We start from the raw sequence: 16,665 nt of genomic DNA on the forward strand, positions 1-16,665 counted from the left end.
GACCCTAAGCTAACAGCCAAGACAACGCAGCAGTGGCTTCGGGACAAGTCTCTGAATGTCCTTGAGTAGCCCAGCCAAAGCCTGGACTTGAACCCGATCGAACATCTCTGGAGATACCTGAAAATTGTGCCGTGACGCTCCCCATCCAACCTGACAGAGCTTGAGAGGATCTGCAGTGAAGAATGGGAGAAACACCCCAAATACAGGTGTGCCACGCTTGTAGCATCATACCCAAGAAGATTCGAGGCTGTAATCGCTGCCAAAGGTGCTTCAACAACGTACTGAGTAAAGGGTCTGAATACTTATATAAATGAAATATTTCCGTTTTTTATATATATACTGTATATAAATTTGCACACATTTCTAAAAACCAATTTTTGCTTTGTCCTTATGGGTTATTGTATGTAGACTGATGAGGGAAACAATTTAATCACATTTAGAATAAGGCTGTAATGTAACAGAAAGTGGAAAAAGTCAAGGGGTCTGAATACTTTCTGAATGCACTGTACACAGTCCTTTTTTTTGAGGGGGTGGATCAAATTTAATTTTAAAATAGATTGTGGAATTCATTTCAATTAACAGGTATGCCTTGTTAAAAGTTTATTCTTAATTGGGATAGGGGGCAGTATTTTCACGGCCGGATAAAAAACGTACCCGATTTAATCTGGTTACTACTCCTGCCCAGAAACTAGAATATGCATATAATTAGTAGATTTGGATAGAAAACACTCTAAAGTTTCTAAAAATGTTTGAATGGTGTCTGTGAGTATAACAGAACTCATATGGCAGGCAAAAACCTGAGAAGATTCCATGCAGGAAGTGCCCTGTCTGACAATTTGTTGTCCTTCTGTTGCATCTCTATCAAAATTACAGCATCTGAGCTGTTACATGACACTTTGTAAGGCTTCCATTGGCTCTCTAAAGCCGCCAGAAAGTGGAATGGGGTGTCTGCTGTCTCTGGGCAAAGTATAGGAGCAGAGTTTGTAAGTGGTCAGCCTGGGGACAGTGAGACTGGAGATGCGTGGTCACGAGAACTCGCCATTTTTTTCTTTCTCTCTTTGAATGAATACAAAGTTGCCCGGTTGGAATATTATCGCTATTTTACGAGAAAAATAGCATAAAAATTGATTTTAAACAGCGTTTGACATGCTTCTAAGTACGGTAATGGAATATTTTGAATTTTTTTGTCACGAAATGCGCTCGCGCGTTACACTTCGGATAGTGACCCGAACTCACGAACAAAACGGAGGTATTTGGATATAACTATGGATTATTTGGAACCAAAACAACATTTGTTGTTGAAGTAGAAGTCCTGGGAGTGCATTCTGACGAAGAACAGCAAAGGTAATCCAATTTTTCTAATAGTAATTCTGAGTTTAGGATGCCCGACGTTGGCGGGTCTGAATAGCTAGCCTTGATGGCCGAGCTATGTACTCAGAATATTGCAAAATGTGCTTTCGCCGAAAAGCTATTTTAAAATCGGACATAGCGATTGCATAAAGGAGATCTGTATCTATAATTCTTAAAATAATTGTTATGTATTTTGTCAACGTTTATCATGAGTAATTTAGTAAATTCACCGGAAGTTTTCGGTGGGTATGCTAGTTCTGAACATCACATGTTAATGTAAAAAGCTGGTTTTTGACATAAATATGAACTTGATTGAACAAAACATGCATGTATTGTATAACATAATGTCCTAGGAGTGTCATCTGATGAAGATCATCAAAGGTTAGTGCTGCATTTAGCTGTGGTTTGGGTTTTTGTGACATATATGCTTGCTTTGAAAATGGCTGTGTGATTATTTGTGGCTATGTACTCTCCTGACATAATCTAATGTTTTGCTTTCGCTGTAAAGCCTTTTTGAAATCGGACAATGTGGTTAGATTAACGAGAGTCTTATCTTTAAAATGGTGTAAAATAGTTGATTGTTTGAGAAAATTGAATTGTGGTATTTTAGTTGGTTTTGTGTTTCGCGCCGTGCGATGCCATTGGCTGTTGGCTAGGGGTTCCGCTGGCGGAACGGGGTTCCGCTAGCGGAACGTCTGTCCTTTATCGCGTTGGAGCCAATCATTTGTGTTGTGACAAGGTAAGAGTGGTATACAGAAGATATCCCTATTTGGTAAAAGACCATGTCCATATTACGGCAAGAACAGCTCAAATAAGCAAAGAGAAATGACAGTCCATCATTACTTTATGACATGAAGGTCAGTCAATACGGAACATTTCAAGAACTTGAAAGTTTCTTCAAGTGCAGTCGCAAAAACCATCAAGTGCTATAACGAAACTGGCTCTCATGAGGACCGCCACCGGAAAGGAAGACCCAGAGTTACCTCTGCTGCAGAGGATAAGTTCATTAGAGTTACCAGCTTCAGAAATTGCAGCCCAAATAAATGCTTCACATAGTTCAAGTAACAGACACATCTCAACATCAACTGTTCAGAGGAGACTACGTGAATCAGGCCTTCATGGTCGAATTGCTGCAAAGAAACCACTACTAAATTACACCAATAAGAAGAAGAGACATGCTTGGGCCAAGAAACACGAGCAATGGACATTAGACCGGTGGAAATCTATCTTTTGATCTGATGAGTTCAAATATGACATTTATGGTTCCAACTGCCGTGTCTTTGTGAGACGCAGAATTGGTGAACGGATGATCTCCGCATGTGTGGTTCCCACCGTGAATCATGAAGGAGCAGGTGTGATGGTGTGGGGGTGCTTTGCTGGTGACACTGTAAGTGATTTATTTAGAATAAACGAGTTGGACAGCAGAGTGAAGGAAAAGCAGCCAACAAGTGCTCAGCATATGTGGGAACTCCTTCAAGACTGTTGGAAAAGCAGTCCAGGTGAAGCTGGTTGAAAGAATGCCAAGAGTGTACAAATCTGACATCAAGGCAAAGGGTGGCTACTTTGAAGAATCTCAAATATAAAATATATTTTGATTTGTTTCACACTTTTTGGTTACTACATGATTCCATATGTGTTATTTCATAGTTTTGATGTCTTCACTATTATTCTACAATGTAGAAAATAGTAAAAATGAAGAACTACCCTTGAAATAGTAGGTGTGTCCAAACTTTTGACTGCTACTATATATATATATATATATATATATATATACTGCTCAAAAAAATAAAGGGAACACTTAAACAACACAATGTAACTCCAAGTCAATCACACTTCTGTGAAATCAAACTGTCCACTTAGGAAGCAACACTGATTGAAAATAAATTTCACATGCTGTTGTGCAAATGGAATAGACAACAGGTGGAAATTATAGGCAATTAGCAAGACACCCCCAATAAAGGAGTGGTTCTGCAGGTGGGGACCACAGACCCCTTCTCAGTTCCTATGCTTCCTGGCTGATGTTTTGGTCACTTTTGAATGCTGGAGGTGCTTTCACTCTAGTGGTAGTCTACAACCCACACAAGTGGCTCAGGTAGTGCAGCTCATCCAGGATGGCACATCAATGCGAGCTGTGGCAAGAAGGTTTGCTGTGTCTGTCAGCGTAGTGTCCAGAGCACGGAGGCGCTACCAGGAGACAGGCCAGTACATCAGGAGACGTGGAGGAGGCCGTAGGAGGGCAACAACCCAGCAACTACCTCCGCCTTTGTGCAAGGAGGAGCAGGAGAAGCACTGCCAGAGCCCAGCAAAATGACCTCCAGCAGGCCACAAATGTGCATGTGTCTGCTCAAACGGTCAGAAACAGACTCCATGAGGGTGGTATGAGGGCCCGACGTCCACAGGTGGGGGTTGTGCTTACAGCCCAACACCGTGCAGGACGTTTGGCATTTGCCAGAGAACACCAAGATTGGCAAATTCGCCACTGGCGCCCTGTGCTCTTCACAGATGAAAGCAGGTTCACACTGAGCACGTGACAGAGTCTGGAGACGCCGTGGAGAACGTTCTGCTGCCTGCAACATCCTCCAGCATGACCGGTTTGGCGGTGGGTCAGTCATGGTGTGCGGTGGCATATCTTTGGGGGGCCGCATAGCCCTCCATGTGCTCGCCAGAGGTAGCCTGACTGCCATTAGGTACCGAGATGAGATCCTCAGACCCCTTGTGAGACCATATGCTGGTGCGGTTGGCCCTGGGTTCCTCCTAATGCATGACAATGCTAGACCTCATGTGGCTGGAGTGTGTCAGCAGTTCCTGCAAGAGGAAGGCATTGATGCTATGGACTGGCCCGCCCGTTCCCCAGACCTGAATCCAATTGAGCACATCTGGGACATCATGTCTCGCTCCATCCACCAACACCACGTTGCACCACAGACTGTCCAGGAGTTGGCGGATGCTTTAGTCCAGGTCTGGGAGGAGATCCCTCAGGAGACCAACCGCCACCTCATCAGGAGCATGCCCAGGCGTTGTAGGGAGGTCATACAGGCATGTGGAGGCCACACACACTACCGAGCCTCATTTTGACTTGTTTTAAGGACATTACATCAAAGTTGGATCAGCCTGTAGTGTGGTTTTCCACTTTAATTTTGAGTGTGACTCCAAATCCAGACCTCAATGGGTTGATAAATTGGATTTCCATTGATTATTTTTGTGTGATTTTGTTGTCAGCACATTCAACTATGTAAAGAAAAAAGTATTAAATAAGATTATTTCTTTCATTCAGATCTAGGATGTGTTGTTTAAGTGTTCCCTTTATTTTTTTGAGCAGTATATATATATATATATAATTTTTTAATGTATTTTCCTTTATTATTTTCCCCTAACCCTACCACCCCTCCACTAATTGGAGTAAACTAATGGATAACAACACTTAGGCTTCTACTTCCAGCTCATACATACTACATACATTTTACGGACACAATATATTTAAATTATATTTAAATTTAAATTAAATATTTTGTTTGTTTTAATGCACAGTCCTACTGTACAGGCCCTTTGATAATAAACCACTGGTTGACATGCATATTGTTTGGTGCCATATAGTATACCTGTAATAATTACATATAGTCAAGTACAGGTGTGTGTGTGTGTTTGTGTGTGGCTCTTCTGTAAATCGATGTGTGTGGCTGGCAAGAGCCCCAGGCCGTGGGTTCTCCTGAGCAGGCATGTGGGATGTGAGAAAGCCTCCCCACTCAGTGGGAGAGAGAGACAGACAGACAGAGCTGTTTCAGTGGGCAGCAGTGTGTGCTCACCATGTAGGAGTCTGGGCACAGCTGCGCTGCGGAGAACACACTGAAGCAGCTCTACCACTCACTAAGATAATCTATAATCATCCCTGTTACAGGGACAATGATGTACACCTAGAGTTAATGCTAATCAACAGAGCATTCTTCACACAACTGTTGCCGGGGTTTGTTTTTGAGGTTGAGGTATGAAATGATAATGAGCGGTGTGAATAGAGAGCCAGTGTTATTACAGCAGGGTTCCTGTGGTCTTCCATTAAAATAAACTGTGGGCCTCCCGAGTGGCACCGCGATCTAAGGTACTGCATCGCAGTGCTAGCGGCAATGAGTTCGATACCAGGCTGTGTCGCAGCCGTCCGCGACTGGGAGACCCATGAGGCGGTGGACAATTGGCCCAGCGTCGTCCGGGTTTGGCCTGGCCGGGATGTCCTTGTCCCGTCGCGCTCTTGCGACTCCTGTGGCGGGCCGGGCGTATGCACGCTGACACGGTCGCCAGGTGTACATTGTTTCCTCCGACACGTTGGTGCGGCTGGCTTCCGGGTTAAGTGGGCATTGTGTCAAGAAGCAGTGCGGCTTGGCAGGGTCGTGTTTCGGAGGACGCATGGCTCTCGACCTTCGCCTCTCCCGAGTGTTGCAGCGATGGGGCAAGACTGGAACTACCAGTTAGATATCACGAAATTGGGGAGAAAAAGGGGTAAAAAGTACAAACATAAAAAAAAATATTAACAAAAAGTGTGTGCTGGTACCATTGAGGCAAGGCCTGGGATATAAAAGTGTAGTTGGATGCATTATAAGCAGTATGAGGGTAGGAGAGTGGGAGTGTTTATGTTTGAGCTACAGTGGACTACAGTTGCTAGCAGAAGAAGGTACGTACTGCTGGAGTAGTCCGGAGGGGCGTACATGTCGTTGAGGTGCACGGGTCCGGGCTTGGCCACCTTGAGGTAGACCATGTCAGAAGTGTTCTTCAGCGCCGCCACCGCTTCCTCGTGACGCACGTCCTGCAGGATGATGTTGTTCACCTGGAGCACACAGACCACAGGGAAATCCTCAGGTCCACAACACCGAGGCTTATAGCTACCTCTCTTAGTTTGCCTGAGCCACACCCAAATCAATCATACACTACTGTTACTGTGTCCTACTAAGATACAACGTGTGATATGCGAGCATTAGATGGCGCCGACGGAGATGGTCCACATCTTACGTGCTCCAACCCGACTGACTCGGTACCGGTACTCCTTGTATATAGATTCCGTATAGTTTTTATTGTGTTACTATTTTAGATTTTTATTTGCTAATTTTCGTACATTTTAACTCTGCATTGTAGGGAAAGGGCTCGTTAGTAAGTATTTCACGGTAAAGTCACCTGTATTCGGGGCATGTGACAAATAACATTGGATATGATTTGAAAATATGTCAAAGGTTTTGAAGAGAGCTGCTTTATATTATAATAGAGATTGTTTACTCCGGGAGCCACCACGTCTGCATCATTGTGTCTACAGATAAAATCATGGATTTGGGAAAACACTTTAATCAAACAGCACAAATGATCAATACGGCCGTCCGCACAGCTCTCCCCCCACAAAGGTTGTAGTGCCTTAATTACTTTGTTTTTATGTAAAACAGCCTTAAACACATCTCATATTCTTCAAACAGCGTTGTCAATCATTCAGCCTGGCAGGCGGTCCAATTTATCTTCTGCCAGTGTGGAATAGAATATGCCCGGTGAGCAGCCGGGAAGTTTGAGCCCGGTCTGCAGCACCGTATCAGTCACACACATGGCCATAAACGCTGAAGAGTGTTGCCTGGCTCTCTTGAGAAACGGCCAGGGAAGGGCACATAGAGGCATGTGTGCAGGGTATGAATGTAGATCAGTGTCCTGATGTGTGCAGGGTATGAATGTAGATCAGTGTCCTGATGTGCGCAGGGTGTGAATGTAGATCAGTGTCCTGATGTGTGCAGGGTATGAATGTAGATCAGTGTCCTGATGTGTGCAGGGTATGAATGTAGATCAGTGTCCTGATGTGTGCAGGGTATGAATGTAGATCAGTGTCCTGATGTGTGCAGGGTATGAATGTAGATCAGTGTCCTGATGTGTGCAGGGTATGAATGTAGATCAGTGTCCTGATGTGTGCAGGGTATGAATGTAGATCAGTGTCCTGATGTGTGCAGGGTATGAATGTAGATCAGTGTCCTGATGTTTGCAGGGTATGAATGTAGATCAGTGTCCTGATGTGTGCAGGGTATGAATGTAGATCAGTGTCCTGATGTGTGCAGGGTATGAATGTAGGTGGGGATGGAGAGTAAAGATCACATAAAAAAGAACTCTGGTGCTGCTCTGCAAGTGGCCATGGACACGAGTGCTGCTGCTGCCAAACGTTGTTTGTTTGTTTGTTTTGTCACAAACTGGGTAAAGTAATGCGCACTATTTTGCATTTAACGCACGAGTGACTGGCAAGGATTCCTGGACTACTACTAACATAGCTGATTATTTTCAGCATCACGCAATGTTCTACTGCTACGACGCCGCACCTGGCACAGGGTGATCGAGCTTCATGGACATACACCAGGAAGGAGCTCCTAGCACTACGGGACTATGGAGATCAATCCCCGGGCGGCCTGCTGAGTGACGTGCCAGAGGAGCTGCTACACCGGCAGGGAGCAGAGCGATGGCAGCGGCCTCCAACAGCGCTTGCACTTCCTGCGTGGACTCAGGATCTATGGAGTCAACCAGAAGATCATCTCCTCTTCTATAAATCCTCCATTAAGTCAACCCTACACGATGGCATTTTCACATGGTTTGCTAACCTAACAGCTCAAAGCCTAAACCTTGAGAATGACCAAGACAGCAGGGTAGATAATAGGCATGACCTCCAGGACATTTTCCAGGATACCAGAGTTCTAGCTGATGCCATCGAGGAGGCTACAGGGTGTCTATACGCAGGCTGAACAGATATAAACTGTAGGCCTTCATCATGTGGAACTGCCCCCTAGTCACAATTGATTCTATGTACTTATGTGGAAGCAGCAGCATACTTGACGAGTCAAGTTTCTCCTCGGGGACAATACAGTACATCATAACATTACAGTAAGAGAATCAAGAGTGTCCTTGGGCATCCATCAGAGCTCAGTATCTGTGTGATTGACTGTGTATGGAACAAGACTGTGTTAGGCTGCTGAGCTTAAGACAAACCACCTCCGCTACATCAGTTAATGAAGGAAGGACCAGAGTAGATGTGTTCTTACAGCTAGCAGGCGGTCTCCGGTCTGCAGCCGTCCGTCTTTCTGCGCGGCCCCGCCCTCAATGATCTTTGTGATGTAGATGCTGTTGTCTCCAGGGATGTGCTGGTTGCCGATCCCCCCAGCGATGCTGAAGCCAAGGCCTGGGGGTGAGAAGCACACAGAGGACAGTCAGTACTGGTTCACAGGCTGATCTCTAGGGGTTGGGGTCAATTCCACTTCCTTTTAGACAGCTAAGTGAAGAATAGTAACTTAAATTCAGGTTCTCGGAAATAATCTCAATTTATGTTCCAATTTCAGAGTTGAATTGGAATTTCCCAAGGAAACAGGGGTTTAGTTAAGTTATAGGGGCCTAGAAAATCCTGTCCCTCACAATGAGGATTCATTCTTGTATATAGTGTATATCGCTGACCTTTGGGCCCCTTGAGCAGGTTGATCTCCAGGATGGTCTCAGGAGGGGCCTGTCTTCTCCTGACCAGCAGCCTGACCACAGGGCCAGCCTCTTTCAGGGCCTCCACCGCCCGGCTGTGGACCACCTCAGACACATCCACCTCGTTCACACGCAGCACACAGTCATTCACCCTGGGGAGACGAGGGGAAACAAAGTTCATATTTGACAATGTTGCTAGTACTGTTAAAACACATGCATGCTATACATGCAACCCTAGTCAATCCACAGGCTCTACAATACGGACTGAATCAAATACATGCATCCCCAGTCAATCCACAGGCTCTACAATATGGACTGAATCAAAAACCTGTACCCCCAGTCAATCCACAGGCTCTACAATATGGACTGAATCAAATACATGTACGCCCAGTCAATCCACAGGCTCTACAATATGGACTGAATCAAAAACCTGTACCCCCAGTCAATCCACAGGCTCTACAATATGGACTGAATCAAATACATGTACGCCCAGTCAATCCACAGGCTCTACAATATGGACTGAATGAAGTCAAAAATGCGTGCGCACACACACACACACACACACACACACACACACACACACACACACACACACACACACACACACACACACACACACACACACACACACACACACACACACACACACCAGCCCCACACCAAAAGCACTCAATATCATATACATTTTTCTAGGCTTTGGTTTCCCAGTGAATCATAACTTAGTGGAAACACAAACAGAGCCCGGTGGCAGAGAGCTGTAGAGACACACACACACACACATACACACACACACACACAGAGCTCTGGCTGCCAGGCGGGACATGGTAGAGTGACAGAGAGAGAGAGAAAAAGAGAGAGAAGGAAAGAGAGAAGGGGACTAACTCACCCCAGCCTGCCATCCATAGCTGCAGCTCCTCCAGGGATGATCTTGGTGATGAAGATCCCTGGGTCATCTGGGATGTGTGGATTGTCCATCCCTCCAGCGATGCTGAAGCCCAGGCCAGAGTTACCCTGCAGAAGGGTTATGAGGCAGGGATCTTCTTTTTTATCTTTTGTTTGTTGTGTAGTAAATATTTCAGCTCCTACTTTCATTGTTTTTTATTCATTTTTTTTTCCTGTGAAGAACATTGCGCTGCGTTCCATGTCTGAAATGTGCTGTGTAAATAGAGCTTGATTTGACTCGATTACACATACAGTAGAGAGACACAATAGACACACACACACACAAACACGCACATGAGCATTCAGCCGTGCACACGTTCACACGCAGACACAGCTCTACTGCATAAGTGATGGGTTGCGTCCCACTCTAGGAGTGTGGACTCAAGGTCAGTGGGATAAGGGGCTTCTTAATGGTATAGGAGTCTCAGGGGAACATGAGCTCTATTCAGACCGCTCAGGGGAACATGAGATCTATTCAGACCGCTCAGGGGAACATGAGATCTATTCAGACCGCTCAGGGGAACATGAGATCTATGCAGACCTCTCAGGGGAACATGAGATCTATGCAGACCTCTCAGGGGAACATGAGATCTATGCAGACCTCTCAGGGGAACATGAGATCTATGCAGACCGCTCAGGGGAACATGAGATCTTTGCAGACCTCAGGGGAACATGAGATCTTTGCAGACCTCTCAGGGGAACATGAGATCTATGCAGACCGCTCAGGGGAACATGAGATCTATGCAGACCTCTCAGGGGAACATGAGATCTATGCAGACTGCTCAGGGGAACATGAGATCTTTGCAGACCGCTCAGGGGAACATGAGCTCTATGCAGACCGCTCAGGGGAACATGAGATCTATGCAGACCGTTCAGGGGAACATGAGCTCTATGCAGACCGCTCAGGGGAACATGAGCTCTATGCAGACCCCTCAGGGGAACATGAGATCTATGCAGACCGCTCAGGGGAACATGAGATCTATGCAGACCGCTCAGGGGAACATGAGCTCTATGCAGACCGCTCAGGGGAACATGAGATCTATGCAGACCGCTCAGGGAAACATGAGATCTATGCAGACCGCTCAGGGGAACATGAGATCTATGCAGACCGCTCAGGGGAACATGAGATCTATGCAGACCGCTCAGGGGAACATGAGATCTATGCAGACCGCTCAGGGGAATTCAACATTGTTGATGACCACGGCACTTTCTCATACATGTGTGTGCATTTTCCTCCCATTCAGTGTGCTTTATACTATACTGAACACAAATATAAACACAACATCAGAAGTGTTGGTCCCATGTTTCATGAGCTGAGGAGAATTTCTTCTGTAATAAAGCCCTTTTGTTGGCAGAAACTCATTCTGATTGGTTGGGCCTGGCTCCTCAGTGGGTGGGCCTGGCTGCCTAGTGGGTAGGCTTATGCCTTCCAAGGCCCACCCATGGCTGAACCCCTGCCCAGTCATGTGAAATCCATTGATTAGGGCCTAATGAATTCATTTCAATTGACTGATTTTCTTATATGAACTGTAACTCAGTGAAATCTTTGAAAGTGTTGCATGTTGCGTTTATATTTTTGTTCAGTATACATACTGAGATCAGGTCACTTTATTCTAAATGTAAGACAAAGCAGTCCAAATGGTGTGGGTCTAATGTTTTTTTTTCTTACGGACGGATTCATAAGTGGAAGAGAAGATGAGAGTCAGGGAAGTTTCATTTCTCTAAAGACTTGGCACACAACTTTCCTTTCTTCTCTCCATATATCTATGCCCCCCCCCCTCCCCCCCACCTCTCCCTCAGCATGACAAAGCACCCATTTGGATCCAGTGGGGCTAGGCATGCTGTTCTATCTGACAGCTGCAGAGACAGGCTCCAAACAAGACAGCTGAGAAAAGACTTCACTTTATTCTTTTCTATAATTAATGAGCAACGGTCGCAACCAATTAGGACAGAGGGAGGCTGAGGCCTCCCAGTGCGCTTCTCCCAATCCTAAAGGAGTGCACTGGGCCCGACCATCAACTGTTACCCACCCACAGTCCTTTTAAAGTGTGATTTGATCTAGTTTATTTAAGCCTCTGCATGCAGAAATGCCACTCAGAGGGGGAGATGGAGAAAACAGCCCTGCATCTATCTGTGGGTGGAATAACGAGAGTAGGAATATACAGGATGTCTGCCCTCCACTTATTGGCTGAACTCTGCCACTGACAAGTGCAACTGTCAGTGCTTCTGAGAGTGTGTGTGTATGGGGAGAGGACGTAAGAAATATTTAATATGTGTGCTGCTTAAAGATGCAGTGTGAGGCATATAGGGGTCTGACGATGACGCCGCTGTTCCAAAGACTGATGTATACTGACGTCATAATCTTTATCACTCCTACGTATAGAATTACTATATGTAAGATATTCAAAATGTCATATGTGATAGAGAAATCATTTGCTTTGGTTTTCTATAATATATTATACTGAACAAAAATATAAATGCAACATGTAACAATTTAAAAGTTTTTACTGAGTTACAGTTTAAGGAAATCAGTCAATTGAAATGAATTCATTAGGCCATAATCTATGGATTTCACATGACTGGGCAGGGGTTCAGCCATGGGTGGGCCTTGGAAGGCATAAGCCTACCCACTAGCCAGCCAGGCCCACCCACTGAGGAGCCAGGCTCAGCCAATCAGAATTCGTTTTTCCCCACAAAAGGGTTTATTACAGACAGAAATACTCATCAGCACCCCCCGTTGTTACACGTGGTCTGTGGTTATGAGGCCGGTTGAACGTACTGCCAAATTCTCTAAAATGACATTGAAGGCAGATGATGGTAGAGAAATGAACATTCAATTCTCTGGCAACAGCTCTGGTGGACATTCCTGCAGTCAGAGTGCCAATTGCACGCTCCCTCAAAACTTGAGACATATGTGGCATTGTGTTGTGTGACAAAACTGCACATTTTAAAGTGGCCTTTTATTGTCCCCAGCACAAGGTGCACCTGTGTAATGATCATGCTGTTTAATCAGCTTCTTGATATACCACACCTGTCAGGTGGATGGATTATCTTGGCAAAGGAGAAATGCTCACTAATAGGAATGTCAACTAATTTGTGTACAACATTTGACACAAATAAGCTTTTTGTGCGTATGGAACATTTCTGGGATCTTTTATTTCAGCTCATGGAACATGGGACCAACACTTTACATGTTGCGATTATATTTTTGTTCAGTGTATATGCAACATTTATTGTACTGAGAAACCTTCAAGCCAAAGAGAGCTGCTTACTGCCATCTAGCGGGAAAAGCTGATGTGTTTAACAAAAGGCTTTGAAAAGAACACATCTGATCACAAGACGTGAACATAATAAGTGGTTATAAATGTTTTAGTGAACCTCACCCTTTCCAAGATGATCTCGTCATATTTATACATCCCATCACTGCCATTTACCTGTCAACACAGAACACATACATGTAATTTACATCACCATCTTCATCATCATCATCATCCCACATGAAAACACCGTACAAATAATATAAAACAGAAAAGGATAAAAGAACATTGACTGTGATCTTTCATCTCAGTATAATCATTTTTAATTACCATAGACTTGAACACAGACATACAGGTAACTGCCAAAATAAAGGAAACACTTGCGTAAATGAGGGATACAAAGTATATTGAAAGCAGGTGCTTCCACACAGGTGTGATTCCTGAGTTAATTAAGCAATTAACATCCCATCATGCTTAGGTTCATGTATAAAAATCCTGGGCAGGCCATTATTTTGCCTACCATGGCTAGAAGAGATCTCAGTGACTTTGAAAGAGGGGTCTCAAAGGAGCATAGGGGGTTTAAAGGATGTGTGTGTGTGTGTGTGTGTGTGTGTGTGTGTGTGTGTGTGTGTGTGTGTGTGTGTGTGTGTGTGTGTGTGTGTGTGTGTGTGTGTGTGTGTGTGTGTGTGTGTGTGTGTCTCAGTCACCAGATCTCAACCCAATTGAACACTTATGGGAGATTCTGGAGCGGCGCCTGAGACGGGGTTTTCCACCACCACCACCAACAAAACATCAAATGATGGAATTTCTTGTGGAAGATTAGTGTCGCATCCCTCAAATAGAGTCCCAGACACTTGTAGAATCTATGCCAAGCTGCATTGAAGCAGTTCTGTGTCGTTGTGGCCCAATGCCCTATTAAGACTCTTTATGTTGGTGTTTCCTTTATTATGGCTGTTACAGTGCCTTCAGAAAGTATTCATACCCCTTGACTTATTCCACATTTTGTTGTGTTACAGCCTGAATTCAAAATGAATTAAATAATGTTTTTTTCTCTCACCCATCAACACACAATAACCGATACTGACACATTCATCAAGCTCTGTCACAGGAGGTTGGTGGCACCGTAATTGAGGAGGACGGGCTCATAGTAATGGCTGGAACGGAACAAATAGAACGCTATCAAACTCATCAAACATGGTTTCTATGTGTTTGATACCATATACTTGAAAATATGAAGAGTGGTAGTAGTATTGTGTTGTATTGGATTTGCCCTAAACATTACACTTTATATGTTGTTGATCCACAGTTTTCTCCTATCACAGCCATTAAACTCTGTCACTGTTTTAAAGTCACCACTGGCCTCATGGTGAAATCCGGAACTTATTTAGGCTTGCCATAACAAAGGGGTTGAAAAATTATTAACTCAAGACATTTCAACTTTTAACAAATTTGTAAACATTTCAACAAACATAATTCCACTTTGACATTATGGGGTATTGTGTGTCGGCCATAGACAAAACAATCTCAAATTAATCAATTTTAAATTCAGGCTGTAACACAACACAACGTGGAAAAGGTCAAGGGGTGTGAATACTTTCTGAAGGCCCTGTACCTGTACATAAAACATAGCATTGCTGGTTTGGGCTATTATATCCATATTTTTACAATGAACACAAAAATATGATATTTAAATATGTTGCATTATCATACTAAATGCATAACTGCATCATATTCATGCTGTAGGGACAGTGTCAATAGAAATCATGAAATAGATCCACATGGTGAACACAGCAGGATGCTGCAACTGTGAGACACATCCATTTACAAAGAGAGAAAAACAGAATATATACTCCATCCACACAGAGAGACAACAGAATATATACTCCATCCACACAGAGAGACAACAGAATATATACTCCATCCACACAGAGAGACCACAGAATATATACTCCATCCACACAGAGAGACCACAGAATATATACTCCATCCACACAGAGAGACAACAGAATATATACTCCATCCACACAGAGAGACAACAGAATATATACTCCATCCACACAGAGAGACAACAGAATATATACTCCATCCACACAGAGAGACAACAGAATATATACTCCATCCACACAGAGAGACAACAGAATAGATACTCCATCCACACAGAGCGACAACAGAATATATACTCCATCCACACAGAGAGACAACAGAATAGATACTCCATCCACACAGAGAGACAACAGAATATATACTCCATCCACACAGAGAGACAACAGAATATATACTCCATCCACACAGAGAGACAACAGAATATATACTCCATCCACACAGAGAGACAACAGAATAGATACTCCATCCACACAGAGAGACAACAGAATATATACTCCATCCACACAGAGAGACAACAGAATAGATACTCCATCCACACAGAGAGACAACAGAATATATACTCCATCCACACAGAGAGACAACAGAATATATACTCCATCCACACAGACCGGCAAAAGAATAGACACTCCATCCACACAGAGAGACAACATAATATATATTCCATCCACAAAGAGAGACAACAGAATATATACTCCATCCACACAGAGAGACAACAGAATAGATACTCCATCCACACAGAGAGACAACAGAATAGATACTTACATAAGGGCCTGCATCCAGTGAGTCTGCGTTGACGATGACGGGGGGAGGGTTCGCCTGCAAAGATAGAGGAAGAGATACAACATTACCTCAGTGTGTGTGTGTGGCAGCTAGGAGCCAGTAAGTGAATGCCATGGGAACAGTCGTTGTGTGTGTCTCGCTGGGGATGGGTGGATGATGGCTACAGTAGGTGTGAGGACTGAGAATGAGGAGCGGGGAAAACAGACCAGTGGTGTTATTATTGCCTGCTTCCTGTGTTAGACTCCATTTGAACAAACTGTGTGTGTGTTGGGACCATTGGGCCATCACCTAGGATATCACAATCACCTCGTCCTGTCCGCTACTTTCACTACCTGTTCTAGATCGCTGGAAATGACAACTTGAAGTCTGGCATCCAACACCACATCTATGTTTTGATGGCCTCCCATAACGCAGACGACGCTGGGCCAATTGTGCGCCGTCCTATGGGAATGAACCCGGGTCTGTAGTAACGCCTCTAGCACTGCGATTTCTTCCAGGGAAGTCCAGATGTTTAAGTTATTAGTTATTCTGAAACACGTCAATTCTGGTCTTCATTTCGACAGTTCGTTGCAAAAGTAAATCTAGCTCTTTTTGCCCCTAGTAGTTCAACTCTATCATTGACATCATGATGTTTACATCATCTCAAGCGAGGGGTTCGGTATGAAATACACTCCCTTCTAGATGTACACTCCCTTCGTAACAAGAAATAAATGACAACGGTGGTCAACTCGTATTTTTTCCTAATGGCTATGAGTGAATTGTGGTGCAGTCCGTTAAGAAAAGTTGGCTCATAGTTCAATGGTTACGAATTCTAATCCCACATGGGCTAGTTATATATTTTGTCTCTCAAATCCTTAATTGACAATATTCATCCCGTGCCCACAAACTTCTAATTCTGAAAAGTGAACGCATACCTGTTGTAGATTTTTATACAGTACCCACGACCAATCTGTCAAAAAAAGAGCTACTGCGTAAATACTGCAGTGCAGGT

The 16,665-nt window shown here is 44.3% G+C and overlaps 1 protein-coding gene across 5 annotated transcripts in view; it reads right to left on the reverse strand.

Annotated features, from left to right (window-relative positions):
- Window positions 1-16,665, reverse strand: part of LOC106611741 (disks large homolog 3) — a 137,983-nt gene that overhangs the window by 37,825 nt on the left and 83,493 nt on the right. For all 5 annotated transcript variants that reach the window (XM_082955905.1, XM_014212272.3, XM_045723912.2 and 2 more), the window contains 6 exons: window positions 15,657-15,710; window positions 13,137-13,187; window positions 9,698-9,822; window positions 8,794-8,963; window positions 8,388-8,524; window positions 6,019-6,163 (listed from right to left, as the gene is read on the reverse strand). In XM_082955905.1, the coding sequence (XP_082812031.1) occupies window positions 6,019-6,163; window positions 8,388-8,524; window positions 8,794-8,963; window positions 9,698-9,822; window positions 13,137-13,187; window positions 15,657-15,710 (682 nt within the window). The remainder of the gene's footprint in view (window positions 1-6,018; window positions 6,164-8,387; window positions 8,525-8,793; window positions 8,964-9,697; window positions 9,823-13,136; window positions 13,188-15,656; window positions 15,711-16,665) is intronic.

The sequence above is a fragment of the Salmo salar genome, chromosome 09, assembly GCF_965601325.2.
Source record: "Salmo salar chromosome 09, fSalSal1, whole genome shotgun sequence".
Classification (NCBI taxonomy): domain Eukaryota; kingdom Metazoa; phylum Chordata; class Actinopteri; order Salmoniformes; family Salmonidae; genus Salmo; species Salmo salar.